The sequence below is a fragment of the Bombus huntii genome, chromosome 7 (genome assembly GCF_024542735.1).
Source record: "Bombus huntii isolate Logan2020A chromosome 7, iyBomHunt1.1, whole genome shotgun sequence".
Lineage (NCBI taxonomy): Eukaryota > Metazoa > Arthropoda > Insecta > Hymenoptera > Apidae > Bombus > Bombus huntii.
Genome location: NC_066244.1, coordinates 16848594 through 16866713, shown reverse-complemented (window position 1 = coordinate 16866713; position 18120 = coordinate 16848594). Strand labels below are relative to the sequence as shown.

Genomic DNA, 18120 nt, shown 5'->3' with positions numbered 1-18120 from the left:
GGGTATGATGTGGAAAAGTGTTCGAACGTTGAAGGTCGATGTCTTATCTCTGTTGTAGGTTGTGATGTGATTGATGTCACATTATCATGGTCATGTGATTGGAATAAAAGGACCTGAATTTCGTGATATTCTTATCCAGTTGGATAATATAACTGGGTATCTTTACAGTAAGATAGAATATCATGGTTTATACGATCTTAACATTGTTCGTTTGAGTGATTATGGAATGGTAACTATTAAGTTAGACAACGACACAGGCATTTCCTCTGACGTAAAAAATCTGATAATAGTAAATCATAACTTAGAATATTCTGATTAGTTGCGTCCTAAAATATTTGCTCAATTCCGGGAACGTGGGAACGAAGAGAATTCCATTCGTAGGAAAATACGGAGCATCCGTGGCAAGAATATGGTAAAGAAGAAATTGATTCCCGAAAAAAGAGTAACGATGTGTCAATCTCTCTCTCTCTCTCTCTCTCTCTCTCTCTCTCTCTCTCTCTCTCTCGAGTGCGTATATATTATATACAGAGAGGTACCACATACTGTTAACGTATGATAGCGCGAGCGTGAAATATCACTGTTGGAGCATTGCGAAATATTCGTAAAAATGAGCATCGTTGAGTGGCATCTCATAGTTAGCCAGCAAGCGTATAAGTAGAAGATTCTTCTACTTAAGTTCTTAAGATTTATGTGATTGATTTCTGATAATTCGGTGTCTACAAATCAATGACTTTTACGATGAATTATAGTTGCACACGCAAATACGAGCAAACAGTTTTCTCCGCAAAGGTAACTTTTATGTAATGTCGTACGCGCGAAAGTATTTATTTTTGTTACCACGCTATTGCTGTTTTGTAAACTTCAGTAGCATAACTATCGGTAATGTGCGATAAAAACATGCTATATAATAGATAATTGTAAGTGAAACGACAAGGTGATGGTATAAATAGGTACTTCGACGAAAGTTGGTACAAGTCTATCTACGTTTCTCAGTAGTGGTGAGGTGAGTAGGAATGAAATATACAATAAGAATTGATTTTATATAGAGTATTTTGTTATCAATCGTGCTATGTACGTATAGAAACGTGTTTTAATACTTACAAATATCCAAATTTTTCTATTAAAAGTTACCTGAAATTGATGATTCTCCTATTTGTACCTTTCTTCTAAGTTCCTTGTAGTCGATTTACTAACTCAACAAACATCAACGTTTATTTTACAAAAAGTACTATGGTGCTTTTTAGTGATTTGCACAAATGGAAATTTTGAAGCTTGTCATTGCGACGAGTTTGATCGTTCTAATGTTAAACTAAACAATTTTCAAACATGAAATTACACAGAAACATATGTCGATGATATTTGTCATTCCTACGATCTATTTCGCATGATCGTGCTTCTTTTCTAATGCAAATTCAATTTATAATACGAACTAAGTTTCCTTTATTGTTATCAGTTCCGCGTCTTTCTAAATCGCCACAGTTTTTCGCTCTTTGTTGCAAAACATTGAATCATAGTGTGAACCAAGTTTCTTTTATTAGATTCATTCATCGTTATCAGTCCTGCGTCTTTTCAATTCGTCACTTTTTTATTTCAGTACGATGACTGGCTTCAATATACTGTTCGCATGTTTGGCGTTAACCTTTTGAATTCTGGATACTCCCGGCGAAAGCAATCCGCGTGGACGGCACGCGCTTAGCGGTTGCGATGATTGAAGACGGAATTCTTTTTCTGCTAGTGTGAATTATGTTAATTGAATACGCATGGCGGAACTAAGTTATAATTGTAATTCCTGTACACCAAATGAAATAATACTAGAAAGTTATTTTCGAACATTAATTATTCTACTAAAAACATTAAAATGTAAAACATATTTAAACTTGAAATTGTGTTAATGAATCTAAATATTTGAGTCCAATGAATATAACAAAAATTATGGAAAGTTCTTTGCGTATATTTTAAACAAAGAAATATTTAGTTTTAAATCACATGCGCATTACATCTACACTAGATTCATTTCACAAAATAAAAACTTTTATGTATATTGATAAAATTAAAATTGTTCAATTATTTTTGTTGAGACATGTATAATTTTCTGTGCTGGGCTGGGTTAAATGCGTAGTAGAGATACTTGTATGCGGGTATCGGTGTGTGGAGGTATGTGTGTGCGCGACGTCTCGAAAACAGATGAATGTAAACTATTCAGTCGGTTATAGGTCGGGTATAGGAGAAAGTGCCGAGACGCGCGCAAGTGTGTATCCATGAATATATAAGAAATCGTCCATGAAATAAGTATATAACTATTCTAATATTAATTCCAAGTGAAAATTTAGTGTTCCTGTAACATTATTTCGGCTTCAAAGATCCACAATTCTCAACAATTTTCTAAAAACTTTGAGCAATTCAAATCGACTAAAATTAGAAGTTCATTTGGGTGTGGTAAGTCTCAAAACAATCATCGATACATAAACCGACATCGCATTTTCTGCATTCATATCGCGTATCACTTCGTTTTTTATGTTTCGCGCAAACAACGCATTTTCTTCGTGATAATTGTGCCTTGTCTGTTTAATTTGAACATTTTGATAGAAAATGTCTCTCTGTTAAACGAAACGGTATATCTTTCGAATCTTTTTTACCACCTCCCACTACGCTTCTACTTTGTGAATATTTCCGTAAGGTGTCTTTTACCAGCGCCAAATGAAATTCATTAAATTTTTGTTTCGTATCAGTAGAATTTTTGTATAGGATATATGCATTGTATATTGCTAAATCTAGCAAACGGAAAAAAAGTTTCTTATACCATTTTATGGTAGAATTTAGTGTACTTAAAACCATATCAACTTTGTCTACAGCACCCATGTAAGAGTTATAATCTGCAATACACGATGGTTTGGTCTTCTTTAACCCTGTTCGATAGTTTCGTTTTTCCGTTTCAATCAACCTAGCTGCGTGTACAGTAGATAGCATCCAGACATCCCTCTTGTCACGCCATTTCATCGCCAATAAATTATTCGTAGATCGGTAACAAATTTCACCTTTCTTCAAGCTTTCTTCCATACGGGGCATTTCGCTCCTATTTTTACGAACAGTTCCGAATGCATTAGTTTTGTGCTCGTGTAACAAAGTATATAAACGTGGGTTTTGTATATATACGTGGGCAATTGTCCGTAATTAACGTATGACCGTATAACGTATAAATGATAAAATCCAATACGTAATTAGTTCTACAGTCGCAAAGAACAAATATCTTGATACCAAACCTGCTTCTCTTAGAAGGTATAAACTGCTCAAAATAACATCTGCCTTTATATAGTACGAGGCTTTCGTCGATGCATAGATTTTCATATGGTGTAAATGACTGTGAAAAGGATTTCTTCAGTTTGTGGACTACTGGTCGTATTTTTATTATCGGGTCATCGTTTATTACGTTATGATCATTGAAGTTTAACATTTGTAATAATAACATGTACCTGTCTGGTGCTATTATTTTCCGGAATATACTGGTTTTCAGCATTTCATCGGTGGACCAATACTCCCTCAAAGAGAATTTCCTTACCCGCGACATTAGCATTATAGTACAGAAAAATCCGTACATTTCGCAGACTGAGTCATTCTGCCAATTGTTCAAACGCGAATTCGTTTTACATGCTTCATGATCTTTTACATTCTTGAAGTAGTTGTTCGTCTGTTCGGTAATTTGAGAGACCAATTCCTCCGAGAAGAAAATTTGGAAAGCATCAAAAGGTGTTGACTGTGCGGTCAAATGCACTTTTACTCCGGAATTTCCATCGTCAAAGATATGTAATATGGGCGTCAAATTCTTCTTCGTCCACAAGAACATTTCCGTCCGTTTACAGTTTTCGATATTTTGAGTTAAATGCGGATCTTCCTCCTCCGAAGACGTACTCAATGTTCTACACCGTTTTCTATTTTTATTTCTACGTGTACCTAATCCATTATTTATATAGTTTTCCACATCTTCTTCGGAGTCCGATGAATTGTAATTTTCATTTATTTCACTATCTCTTGTAGTATATTCTTCAAGATTTTTCGACATTTTTTAATATATTAAAAATAAAAAGTAATACAATGATTTATATAAACGTCAAGGAGGTTGAAAATATTGATAAACACATATATGGGTCCTTAGTCCACACAGATAGACTCTCGCTGGACTCGTATATGCGTCCATAGCATTCAAAGGGTTAATTGTCCTCCTGCATCCATCAGTTCAAGCGGGGCGCACTAAAGGTTTGCACTTTAAGTTGTCTGCAGTTTCGAAATTTTACGCGTTTGGTAATTATGAGTGAAAAAAGCGGTCACGCGTGACCACATAAAATTGAAAGGAACACGTTTGATTTTTTATTTTCGAGATGGTCACGAAGTTAATGGGAAAATTCCACCTAAGTATTCACTTCTTCACCGGTTTTGTTTCTGAAAAATGCTTCATTAACTTCGCGAATATTCCAACGACTCGCTTCACGTACAAATGTGATAACCAGGATAATCGTGAAACAACCAGCGAAGACGAATTAATTCATCACTCTACTGTCAATTCTCTAAATATAATAACTTCTTTCACTATAAATGTTTTATAGCAACCTCGGATGTGCCCTTGCGTCCACCACATTGTGGTTTCAGCAACGTTACGCATACCAGGGTGGTTGGTGGTAGACCAGCTAAACTTGGTACGTTTTATCTATTCCTTTCCGATTAATAATAAGCGATATACTATGAAGGATGAAATTGAAAGGCACTAATCAGCACATCAAAGTACGTTTCAATTAAATTATATAATAGTACAACGGTTTCATTGGTAGTAACTTTGTTTATTAACTTGAATTATTTCCTCCTTTTAGTTCATGTTAGAAAGAATATGTTTTTACTTGAAATTAAAAATCGACATACGAGTAATGATACGGATGGCGTTCAAAAAGTGTTCGGGAAGAAATTACATATTCGAACTTTAGAGTTCAGTATACTTCAAGTGGAAACTGTATAGAATTAACTAATAAGTGTTGTTCCATTGAAGTCAAAATTCAATTTCTCTCTTAATCAAATTTCTATCTGAGAGTCTGCATCGTCGAATGTCCAATGGATAACAATAATTTCTAACTCATCACGCGAGAAAAAATTATGTATGTTCACAACTATGTCTATTGCATTTTAGGTGCTTGGCCATGGATCGCTGCAGTAGGATTCCGTAATTACTCAAACCCGCACTGGGTAACACAATGGCTGTGTGCAGGTACCCTAATATCGGCTAGGCATGTTTTGACCGCAGCACATTGTGCAGATAACGATGATTTGTACGTGGTTTGTATCGGGGACTTAAATCTAAAACGAGATGACGACGGAGCGCATCCTATTCAAATAGAAGTCGAATCTAAACTAATACATCCCGATTATTCTGCCGAGTCGAACAATAATGATATTGCTATTCTTAAACTGAAGGACAATGTTCTATTTTCGGGTAAGTCTTTAAATATTGTTGTGTTTCTAATATTTATGCTACTGGGTATTGCTGAAACTTCTTACTGTACACATATATTGTATCATAAAGCATGTTCAATTCTTTCTCATACTTTTCGTCATTCGTTTCCTTCACTTTCATTTATTTTTTTATTTTTCAGAGTACATACATCCCATTTGTCTCCCCATAGAGAAATCCCTTCGAAATAAAAACTTCGTGGGCTATAACCCCTTCATTGCTGGATGGGGAGCATTAAACTTTAGTAAGTGATATCAATTCTATGATAAAATGAAATAGTTTCATTCTTAAATATCCTTCTCATTTTCTTTGTAGGTGAATCATATACTAACGCATTAATGGAACTGCAACTGCTAGTGGTTACCAACGCCGTATACGAGAAAGCTTATGAGGATTTTGACGTAACTATCACCAATAAAGAAATATGCGCCGGCGGAGACCCTCGAGGTGGAAAGGATGCTTGTGGAGTAATTACATTACAGATTTACTACAAACTATACGGTATCTGAAGACACGTCGATTCGAATTAACATCAAATCGACGTCTTAAACATTAAAAATAATAGATAAACACAATTTAATAGTTTTGCCCACTTCTCACACCTCGTTATGGTATTTAATCTAATTTCCTTCTAATCTTAGTTTTGCTCAAAATACATATAACATGTACGTTATAAATTGGAGTATTTCAATACACAAATCAATAGAAGATTATTACTGTATATAAGTATAATTTCAATACAATTCGATCGATATATTTCAGTATCTTTGATTAAAAATTTAACCATCATTTCAGGCTGACAGCGGAGGACCACTGATGATACCACAGCAATTCACCTACTATCAAATAGGTGTTGTGTCATCTGGTCATGAATGCAGCGTACCTGATTATCCGGGTATTTACACGAGAGTCACGTCGTACCTTAATGACTTCATTATCCCAGTGTTACAAAATTATTAGTGTCCCATAAATATCATTTTTCGTGCACGAAAAATAAAGTTGGAATGTATTATTGTGGAGATAAGAGGCAGCTCAGATTTATATCGTCTTTTACATCAAGAATTATAGTCTTAAAATGCATGAAATGTAACTTTGAAACGACACTAACTTTTTACGTACGCTATACTTGCACGACTTAGATACATAGAGGTGATAAACGAGCATTTATTAAATTTTTACAAATTATATCTAAACTAATAATAAACCAACTTTTTGAGAAGTTCTGTAAATTTTGTTTCTCATGTATCAAGAGAATAATTAAATATTTCACTTAGATCATATACTTCTTGTATGTACATACAAAATTTTGGACTACTCTGGAACATTTCATAAGATAGAGAGCTTCTAGAGGTTCGGCCACAGAAAGTTCATAAAATACAAGATAAGTCTCGCATGTTCCAAAACTATTTTTTATTCGTTAAAAACTTACTGTCTATTCATGCAATCACGTGCATCCCCGGAACATTACTTATTCTTTTATCACTTCCCAATTAAATGCATTATTTCTGCATGTTTAGCTATATGTAATAGAAATTTCCATTCAGCTAAAGGTATACTTACACATTACAGATACTTACGGGACATAAATTCCCAATCTATCATGATGAATAAAAAAATGTATACTGTTAAATCAGTTCATTTTTTATTGTATGCAAGTACACATGTACGTGACGAACATTATCTTTGTATGCCTTGAAGGCTTCAACATAGGCCATGTTTACCATGTTCCATACATATTTTATAAAACTACTTTGTACGTTTCTTTAAAGTGTTAATCAAAAGGCTGATTTGACAAAGAAGAAGTGGCGCAATGACACATCAAGGCCACAGCCTGGTGACATTTTGATTATGAAGAAATCATCCCTATATTTGCTGAGGTATATATCTTTGATTATGCTCTATTGAAAATATGTAATTACTAGAATATAAACAATTAATTTTTAATGAGACTGTACCTTGGGAAGAAAGAATGGATACCTTGATATCATGGTTTCTACATCCTATACATCCAATAAATTTTGGAATATTATACATTGAAGAGCCAGATTATCATGGTCATGTGATTGGAATAAAAGGACCTCAATGTGATCATGGAATAGCAAGTTAGACAGAATAAAAGATTTTACAAACTATGTTAACAGCTCTGATTATATATTTTTGGGTACCCCCCCAAGATTACACATTTTCTCTAATTCTGGTATGTTGCTTCAACGTATGAACCATTAAGTCTATTTGAATTATTAGTAACGGATTAAGGAAAGAAACAAGTAATTGTGTTAGGCAAGGAAGAAATAATTTATCAAGCACTGAATTGCTGCCTTCTTTTACTGCAACAAAAAACAAAAATTCTGAATGATATTGATAATTATGGATGAACGATGTTAATAATTTATGTCTCTTTTCAGATTAAACAATTTTCCGGATTTATTCATAATTTCGAAGAATATGCTGGTATTCAAAGAATAAGGAAAAGAATGGACCAGTATAGGAAATCTCTTTTTCATTGTAGGTAACATATACTTCATTCATTGCATGGTTCAACGTATTTTTGAACACATGTAACTGGGAAAATTCTTGTGTGATTTAAAAAAAGGAGGAGAATTGACACCTTCGAATGACATTAGAAATATTTCAATATAAGCACCATTGTCGAAGAATTAGAAGATTTTCGTAAAAGTGAGCATAAAAAAGTTTAAAAACATCTCTCATCGTGACAGGCATCTCTCAATTAGCCGTCAAGTGTGTAAGTAAAAGGGTCGTAAGATTGATCGAATTTGGTTTTTGATAATTCTGTGACTACAGATCAATCATTTTTAAGATCAATTAAAGTTGCACTTGTCACACAAGTAAACAGTTTTTATCGTAGAAGTAACTTTTATGTGATGTGTTACGTGCAAAAGTGTTTATTTCTGTTACCATGTTATTGGTATTTTACAGATTTTAGTACTAGAACTATCAACAAGTAATGTACGACTGAGTGTGCTATATAATACATAATTGTAAGAGAAGCGACAAAATGATGGTATAAATAAGTACTTAGAGGGAAGTTGGTGCAACTGTATCTTATTTTTCGAAGAATGGTGAGGTAAGTAGAAATAGAAACAATAAGATTTGAAGTTATGTAGCAAAGAGCATTCTGTTATAAATCTTCCTATGTGCGTATAGAAACGTGTTCTAATAATTACAAATATCCAGATTTTTCTCTAACTAGTTATCTGAATTAATGACTTTCCTATTTGTATTTTCCTTCTAAGTTGTCTGTAGTCATCTTATTAACTCAACAAAGATCAACGTTAATTTTTGCAAAAGGTAATATGACGCTTTTTAGGGAATTGCACAAATGAAAGTTTCAAAACTCGTTATTGTGACGAGTTTAATCGTTGTAGTGTTAAACTAAACAATTTTCAAAAATGAAATTACACTGAAACGTATGTAGATGATATCTGTCATTCCTATCATCTATTTCACATGATCGTGCTTCTTTTCTAATGCAAATTCAATTTATAATACGAACTAGGTTTCCTTTATTGTTGTCAGTTCCGCGTCCTTCTAAATCGCCACAGTTTTTCGCTCTTTGTTTCAAAACATTGAATCATAGTGTGAACCAAGTTTCTTTTATTAGATTCATTCATCGTTATCAGTCCTGCGTCTTTTCAATTCGTCACTTCTTTATTTCAGAAAAATGACGGATCGCAAAGTGTTGTTTGCATGTTTGGTGTTAATTACTCTCCTGCATCCATTAGTTCACATGGTGTCTGGCGAAGGTTTGCACTTTAAGTTGTCTTTTTCCATGCACTTCAGATTATAATACGACCTCGTCACGGAACCTTCGAGCTATTTCGAAATTTTACGCGTTTGTTAATTATCAATGAAAAGAAAGAAGCTACGCAATACCACATAAAATACAAACGATTTTTATAATTTTTTATTTTCGAGATGGCGACGAAGTTAGTGGCAAAACTGAACTTGATTATTCACGTCTACTTCCTCGGTTTAGTTTCCAGATTCGTTAACTTCGCGAATATTCCAACGACTCGTTTTATGTACAAAATGAACGTGATAAATATTGCATCACGTCCATGAAAACTATTGACGTAATGCCTAAGATAAAGATGCAAAGATATTCTCGGAATTTCCAATGACAACTTTATAGATTTTTAGTTTAATGTCAGTACTGCATTTGAATCACTTTTACCTAACTGTGTTACATACTGTCGCTGAGAATTTTCTTAATTCCATAAAATGATTCACTAAAAATTATCCTGAATTCCTATACTATATTTACCGCAGAACAGAGAAACTGTTTATTTAAAAAATGAGGTTGAAGGTAGTCCTTGTCTTTCAAGTATGGCTAACACAATATCTAATCAATTAAAACTTTATATTTTCACGTCAAAAGTTGTCTGTTGGGCAATCCGGTGGACTTGATCGGCTTTTTATTTCGAAAGTTGAGTAATCGGTGTCGCGTTCTTACGCATATTCGAACTGTATAAATGTTTTATTTTAAAATTGTTTGATCCAGAATGTACAACACCGAACAATCAAACAGGCAACTGTCTCAACATTAAAACATGTAACCCTCTGCAAGAAATACTGCAGACACAGGGTCATACAGCTACCGATTTTTTGAGCAAATCACTATGCAGATATGAGGGTCATGCTCCGATCGTTTGTTGTCCAAACGATCCAAACAAGGAGAAGAGAGGGATTTTAATAGAAACTGTGTATAAGTACGTGCCCTTGCGTCCACCATATTGTGGTTTCAGCAACGGCGAGCATACCAGGGTGGTTGATGGTAAACCAGCTAAGCTTGGTACGTTTTATCTGTTCCTTTCCGATTAATAATAAGCGATTTACTACGAAGAATGAACTTTAAAGGTACTTACGCGAGAGAAAATGATGTATGTTCGCAACTATAACTATTGCGTTTTAGGTGCTTGGCCGTGGATCGCTGCATTAGGTTTTCATAATCCCCAAAACCCAGATACTGAACCAGAATGGAAGTGCGGAGGTTCCCTGATATCGGCTAGGCATGTTTTGACCGCAGCACATTGTGCAATACGCAGTGATTTGTACGTGGTTCGTATCGGAGACTTAAATCTAAAACGAGATGACGACGGAGCGCATCCTATTCAAATGGGATTCGAATCTAAACTAATACATCCTGATTATACTCCCAATATACACAATCATGATATTGCCATTCTTAGATTGGTGGAGGAGGTGCCATTTTCGAGTAAGTCCTCAAATATTGTTGAGTATATGCTACGAGTATTAATGGAGAATCGTTTCCTAAAATTTCTTACCATACACACATATTGTATCATAAAACATGTACTATCCTTTCTTATACTTTTCGTTATTCGTTTTCTTCACTTTCATTTGTTTTCTTATATTTCAGAGTACATACATCCCATTTGTCTCCCCATAGAGGAGTCCCTACGAAATAACGACTTCGTGGGCTATAACCCCCTTGTTGCTGGATGGGGAGCATTAAGATATAGTAAGTGACACCAATTTTATAATAAAATTAAACAGTTCCAGTCTTAAATGTCTTTCTCATTTTCTTCGTAGGAGGACCACGAAGTGATGTATTAATGGAAGTACAAGTGCCAGTGGTTAGCAACGCCGAATGCAAGACAGCTTATTCCAAATTTCCTAATGCACCTATCACTGATGGTGTAATATGCGCCGGGTATGCTCAGGGTGGAAAGGATGCTTGTACGGTAATTAAGTTACAGATTAATTACAAATTATACGGTGTCTGAAGACGCATTAATTCGAATCAACATCAAATCGACGTCTTAAGCTTTAAAAATAATGGATAAACACAATTTAATAGTTTAGTTTAATATTTAATAGTTATTTAATAGTTTCTTACACATAATTATGGTATTTAATCTAATTTCCTTCTAATATTAGTTATAGTATAATTATTTCAATATAATTCGATTGATATATTTCAGTATCTTTGATTAAAAATTTAACGATCGTTTAAGGGTGATAGCGGCGGACCACTGATGATACGACAGCAATTAACCTTCTACCTAATAGGTGCTGTGTCTTATGGTCATGCGTGTGCTGTAGCTGGATATCCTGGTGTTTACACTAGGATCACGTCGTACCTCGACAACTTCATTCTCCCAGCCTTGCAATAATACGATTATTATTGTTCCATAAATATCATTTTTCGTGTACGAAAGGTAAAGTTGGCTTTTCTTATTGTGGAGATAAGAGGCAGCTCAAATTTATATTGTTTTTTACGTCAAGAATTATAGTCTTAAAATGCATGAAATGTAACTTTGAAACTACACTAATTTTTTACCTACGTTATACTTGCACCACTTAGATACGTAAAGATGATAAACGATCATTAACTAAATTTCCATTAATCATATTTATACTAATTTTGATAATAATAAACCAACTCTCTGAAGGTTTCTATAAATTTTCTTTCTGATGTATCAAGAGCCTGATTAAATATTCGACTTAGAACGTATACTTCTTGTATGTACATACAAAATTTTCCGGCTGATCTAAAACGCTTCATAAGATAGAGAGCTTCTGGAAGTTCGGACACAGAGAGTGCATAAAATACAAGATAAGTCTCGTGTCTTCCAAAACTATTTTTTATTCGCTAAAAATGTTCTGTGTGCTCATACAATCACGTGCAACATCGAAACTTTACTTATTTTTTTATCACTTTCCAATTCAACACAATGATTCCACATTTTTGACTATATGTGTAATATCAAAAAAAGGGGAGGGTATGCGCTTGGTCTATCATATATTTAAGTTTGAGTTTTCTGGGGATAGTATAAGTCGTAAATTTAACATATAAACTAAGAATCGTAAGAGTGCTGGGGAAGAGAGAAAGAGAGAGAGAGAGAGAGAGTGTGTGTGTGTGTGTAAGTAAGAGGGTATGCCTTGGTGACGTCAAAGCCAAATGAGTAATGGATGGGAGAGAAGGGTGCGAGCGTGGAGGCTCAGCATTTTTTGACCTGTGAAGACAGACGTTGTGAGCCGAGTGTTAGACGTACGAAGATATTGTAGTCAGTTTTTGCATCGGGTATTGCTTGTTAAAATAAAACTAAACTTCACTTCAAATAGAACATCCTTTCTTGTACTTACTCTAAACTATTTAGATACTACATATGTAAGAGAAATTTCCATTCAGCCAAAGGTATACTTACACATTACAGATACTTACGAGACATAAACTCCCAAACTATTGTGACGAATAAAAAATGTCAGCAACACAACTGATAAACGCTGCTGCATACTCAACACAACAGCGCAAGAAGTTACAAACTTAATTATGGCAACAAAGACAAGTAAAGCACCAGGATTTGACTTGATCAATGGAAAAATCTTAAAAAACCTTCCCCCAAAGGCAATAAGACTAACAACGATAATATTAACGCAATTCTAAGAATACAGTACTTTCCTGCACTATGGAAAATAGCACAAATCGTAATGTTACCCAAACCAAACAAAAACCCACATCTAACTGCATCCTACAGGTCAATATCATTACTGCCTGCATTTTCCAAATTACTAGAAGAAATAAAATATAACGGCCTAAAACCAAGAATAGTAAAAGAAAAACTAATACCGGACCATCAATTTGGATTCAGGAATAAACACTCCACAATAGAACAAATGCACAGACTCGTCAATGAAATCTTACAGGCGCTGGAAACAAAACAATATTGCACGGCACTCTTTATGGACATCAAAAAAGCATTTGACAAAGTTAACCATGAAAAACTTCTTCAAACATTCAAAAAGCAATTTCCAGAACAAATCTATAAACTACTCAAATCTTACTTAAACAATAGAACCTTTGTAGTAAAAATAAATGGTGCATATTCTGAAATTAAGGATATCAAGGCAGGAGTACCGCAAGGAATCGTCCTAGGATCAATACTATACACACTATATACGGCAGACATACCAACAACTGTCAACAGCAAAATACTAACGTTCGCGGACGATACGGCCATACTGGTGAGGCACGCAAATCCAGAAACGGCAGCCGCACTACTACAAGAACACATTACAAAAATAGAAAAGTGGCAAAGCAAACAAATAAAAGCGAACATCAGTTCAGAATCAACATCAAGTGCAATCACATAACATTTACACTTAGAAAAGGAAAAACACCAGATATCCAACTGAACGGCGCCCGCATAGCACAAACAAAGCAAGTCAAATATCTAGGAATACATTTAGACACACACCTTACATGGAAGCATCACATAAAATCAATAATAAACAGAATACGTGAAAAAAGGAAGTAGATGTACTGGTTAACCAATAGAAAATCTAAATTAAGCACAATGAATAAACTAAATCTATACAAAACAATAATCAAACCAATCTGGACATACGGAGTCCTACTATGGGAGACGGCAGCAATGAATCACATAAATAAAACAGAAACAAAACAAGCAAAAATTTTAAGGACAATAGTTAACGCTCCATGGTACGTCAGAAATGAAGACATACGAAAAGATTTAAAAATTCCAACAGTCAAAGAGGAAATCGCTAGATATGCAAAAAAGTATAAAGAAAGACTTGTAACACACCCAAACTAGCTGGTTGTTGCAACGAATAAAACCAAAATAGAAAGAAGACTGAAGAAGAAGCATCCCGTAGACCTCACAATAGAAATAAAATAAACAGCTTGGAAAATGGAATCCCGCTGGGGGTAACCATCCACATGTTATATTATTATACCACTAAGCTATAATATTTTACCAAATGTCCTACTGAACAAATTGTAAAATTTAAATAAATAAATAAATAAAAAAACATTCGTTCAGATATATATGTCGGAGCTGAAAAGACACTGAAGCCTTCCCTTTGGAATTTTGGGAAAACCCCTTAACATTTTAACCTAGATTCTACCATAGCCGATATTGTCGTCATTCAATCCGATTGTATTTATTCGAGATTTGTGATATTGAGCTTAACATTTATTTAGTATTTCAGGTAGAATTTTAATTCAGGAAAAGAATGAATTTCTGTATGAAAATTAAAAAGACAGAATTTCAATTTAGTTCGAAAGCTTCAGTGTTAAATACTTCTATGTTCCGTCCTTGGATTAATTTGACCTTAACTAAGACCTAATAATTACATTAATGTGCGTAAATGCTTGAAAATGCTATATAATAGTATCAGCTTCTTTTAAAAAAATTTTATAGTAAAATCTTTATAAATTTGTAATATTTTTTAGACAATTTGAATTCATTATATTATACATCATACATTGTAGTCATTTCTAATTAAGTTACTTTTGCGATGTTTAATTTTATTTTATGTATATTCTTATAACTCTCTATGTTACGGCGTGTACGATGGTCCGTGCGCTGTCTGAAACTTTATACTATATACTGATCTACTATATACTATGTACTATAAACTGAATCCTTTGACGTAATCTTAAAGCTTGAAGGAATCTCTAACCCTGTAAGTATTTTCGGATTATGGATAGTCCTTAGAACAATCCTTAGGTTTATTGTGCACTCTTACAAATTACGGAGAAAGCGGGTAGTTATTTTTCCAATAAACAATGTCACCCACGAACCACGTTGGTAGGAGGCTTCCTCCTCCTATCTTCATTCATTAACGTTGGCTATAACCAATGGGCACCCTCACTTTCCTAATGAAAAGTATGAACAACGAATCCGTGTTCTTCGTTCAGAAAGCACGCCCACACCGAGATTTCCTCTCGTGGCGGCACACGAGAACGCAAATGTCACCACTTGATACCAACTAGTGTCGGACGACGGCGGCGCAGTGGTTAGCGCCTTAGAGTACAAACGTTCGGATCCCGGGTTCAAATCCCGGCGCCTCGTACTTTTCCGAAGTCCGATTTTTCTTCTACGACATCTAAATAAGAAGAAAATACAGCAGTATACACCCCGACAAGCGATATCTACAGCCAGCAGCTACAATTATCACGGATATATGAAAGAAGATGGAGAAAAAGAAAAAAAAAGTGTGTTTCGTCCAGAGCCTGCTAGTGGACTCATCAGTAAGGTTACCCAGCAGGCTCATGCCTTAGACACAACAAGAGAAAATATAGCGTGCGTGTTTCGTCCTAGGCTGCTAGTGGCGGACTCCTCAGTAAGGCTCTCACCTAGCAGACCTATACCTTAGACACTCGGATAAGAAAAGTTGTGTTGGAAGTTATATTTATTGAAACAAACAGTGTCAATGTGACCACTAGTGAGAAAGCATTAACATCGCTAGCCCTGTGTTGATATCGATGGCCCTCTGGTGACAAGCGTAAGACGTATTCTACAAACGTGTAATTTAAACTAAATCATTGTGATGAGTTATAAATAGATTGTACATTTATAGTGAATTTGAAAGTGTAGAAATGCACAGATTGCATAGAATAATGTGCAAAGATATCGAAAATATTGAAAGTAAAGTTTCTGCTATAATGTTAAAGATTAACATAATAAATGAGTTGTGATACTTAATTGTATTGAACGAAAGAAATTTCTATTTAAGTTCAATTTCCATAATTGTATTTCTGTAATAGTGTTAAATAAAGCTACGAATTTATATAAACATCCACGCTCTAATCATAATAGAGTATCTAATATAAACAAAATTAGAAGAGTATGAAACAGAATATCGGACGTTAGTGAATTCCTGTTTACATATCGTTAACACGATATGTTTCAAAGGAAAAAAACTAAAGAAAGAAATGCACGCTGTAATGTTTCTAGCCTGATGTTTTCTTTCTTTTTCCATATTGTTCACGTACGCAGCATCGTGATGAATCGAACTGTTGAATCTCGGTGACAAATAACAGGAATTACGTGCTGGATGCTAGAGGACCTCTATTTGCGCGTTCAATTGCTCGCGTTAGACTTGTACACGGTAATTTTAATATAATATATTTTAAATTGTAGAATCCGTATTTTAATTTGCTTTATGTTGTAAATCCGTGAATTTCTTTATCTATCTCGGTTTCATAAAACGTTCGTGGCGAATTCGTGTATCCTATATTCAACAATGGTTATTTCTCTGAAATATTATTGTACAACGATGTATTTATTGAAAGCTATAAATGGAATGAAAAATTACGTAACAGAGTGAAATGATTCAACGAAGACTATAAAAGGCGATAGACGATACTATTACCCTCGCTACACAGTCGATGTACGGCTTAATTACATCATACCGCGCACTATATCAATTCATGTAATTGTATTAGAAATGCATGGATCAACCGCAGACACCGCCTTGTTAAAATTAAAAAGTAAAGAGTAATTCAAGAATCTCAATGCTTTGAAGTAATGCTCGTCGTGTTTATTGTACAAGGTCGTACAGTTATATTTGCAAGAAATACTTTAAACAATCGCTTATGAATCTTCACCAAAGGGTTAAAGTAGAAATAAAAAATATAAAAACTTTAGAAATGTTTCTTTTAGAAATGAAATCTATATTTTATGTATTTATATATTTATGTTCATTATATATATATATATGTTTTCTCAATGCGAGAACTGATTGTAAATGTTAATAAATAAAAAAATATATATATATATATGTCGGAGATGAAAGGACACCGGGACCTTCCTTTCGAATTCTTCGGAAAACCCCCAATATTTTGCCTCTATAGCTTAACTCGATTATAATTGTTCCAGATTTATGATAGTGATTTTGAACTCGAGACGACAACCAGTCGCCGAACGTAGCCGCGATCACGGGATAAACGTTTTTACCTAACAGAGGTATGGAGTAATTCTATAGCTCTCGTTAAAAAAAATAGTTGTAGCGGCACGCGACAGTAAACATTCCAACGGTTTCTGTCCTATGGCTCGCCACACGCAGATCCTATTCTCCGGGTAAGATGATTACCAAATGTCGATGCATCTCCACAGTACATGTGCATCTAGCCTGACGTCCCGTTATAAATCTTAAGATTTAGTTAACTAAAGTCCTTCAAACAGACAGACAGTCTTTGTCCCAACTACAGGAAGATAGGGGAAATCTATTTTTCTGACGAACGATGTTTCCCGCTAGCAACTTTCCCTCATGGGCGGCTAGCATCCTTCTCTAACCACCAACATGGAAATTGACCAATTAACAGCAACGTCAATTTCCCTCATTTTCCGAACGAAGGCATCTCTCCACGAATTCGGTGATCTCGTGTCCTTACACACACCCCATCATAGTTATCCTCTGCAGCATCATCGTGACGGAAAGTCATTCTCTGGTGAGGTCGTATTAGCGCGTTACTTAGTATCTTTACGCTCGGTAGATATTCCACGTTTTAACAAAGAGTTAGTTTAGTAATTCTTGTACCGCAGCCAAGCAAGTCGAGTAATCAAACCAGCTACAACGATTTGAATAACATAACATAATACCATCGATATTAATTTTGCAAATTATTCGGGTAAAAATAGGCAAAGATTCAGCTATAAATTTCGACGAATATATCGGATGTAGAGAATGGTTCTGTACCGCTATAAATTAGATTTAGCTCCATTTTTTAGAAGACTGGGATAATTTCAATTGTTCGGTACTAAAGATACAAAGTGTCCTTTTCCACGAACAAAATCTGATAATTGAAACTAATATAAATAATATCTATAAATAAG

The 18120-nt window shown here is 34.6% G+C and overlaps 2 protein-coding genes across 4 annotated transcripts; both read left to right on the top strand.

The window, feature by feature from the left end:
- The first annotated feature begins 1318 nt into the window (after positions 1-1318).
- Positions 1319-5839, top strand: LOC126867837 (venom serine protease Bi-VSP-like). 3 transcript variants are annotated; one of them, XR_007690427.1, is made up of 5 exons: positions 1319-2436; positions 4599-4773; positions 5171-5316; positions 5634-5735; positions 5807-5839. XR_007690427.1 is itself a non-coding variant. In XM_050622821.1 (5 exons), exons 1-4 carry the CDS (start codon positions 2185-2187, stop codon positions 5661-5663), a joined length of 330 nt encoding a protein of 109 aa, XP_050478778.1. In that variant the 5' UTR covers positions 1319-2184; the 3' UTR covers positions 5664-5735; positions 5807-5839. The 3 variants fall into 3 exon arrangements, 2 of the variants coding, with proteins under 2 accessions (XP_050478778.1, XP_050478779.1); XM_050622821.1 differs by having other exon boundaries at positions 1319-2248; positions 4599-4688; XM_050622822.1 differs by lacking the exons at positions 5171-5316; positions 5634-5735; positions 5807-5839 and adding an exon at positions 4860-5123 and having other exon boundaries at positions 1319-2248; positions 4599-4688.
- A 1568-nt stretch (positions 5840-7407) lies between these two features.
- On the top strand, positions 7408-16258 carry LOC126867836 (venom serine protease Bi-VSP-like). Its single transcript, XM_050622820.1, has 10 exons — positions 7408-7688; positions 7897-7996; positions 8085-8576; positions 9170-9255; positions 10014-10304; positions 10425-10727; positions 10893-10994; positions 11066-11217; positions 11491-13566; positions 13688-16258. The coding sequence occupies exons 3-9, from the start codon at positions 8569-8571 to the stop codon at positions 11647-11649; spliced, it is 1101 nt and encodes a 366-aa protein (XP_050478777.1). The 5' UTR covers positions 7408-7688; positions 7897-7996; positions 8085-8568; the 3' UTR covers positions 11650-13566; positions 13688-16258.
- The last annotated feature ends 1862 nt before the right edge of the window (positions 16259-18120 follow it).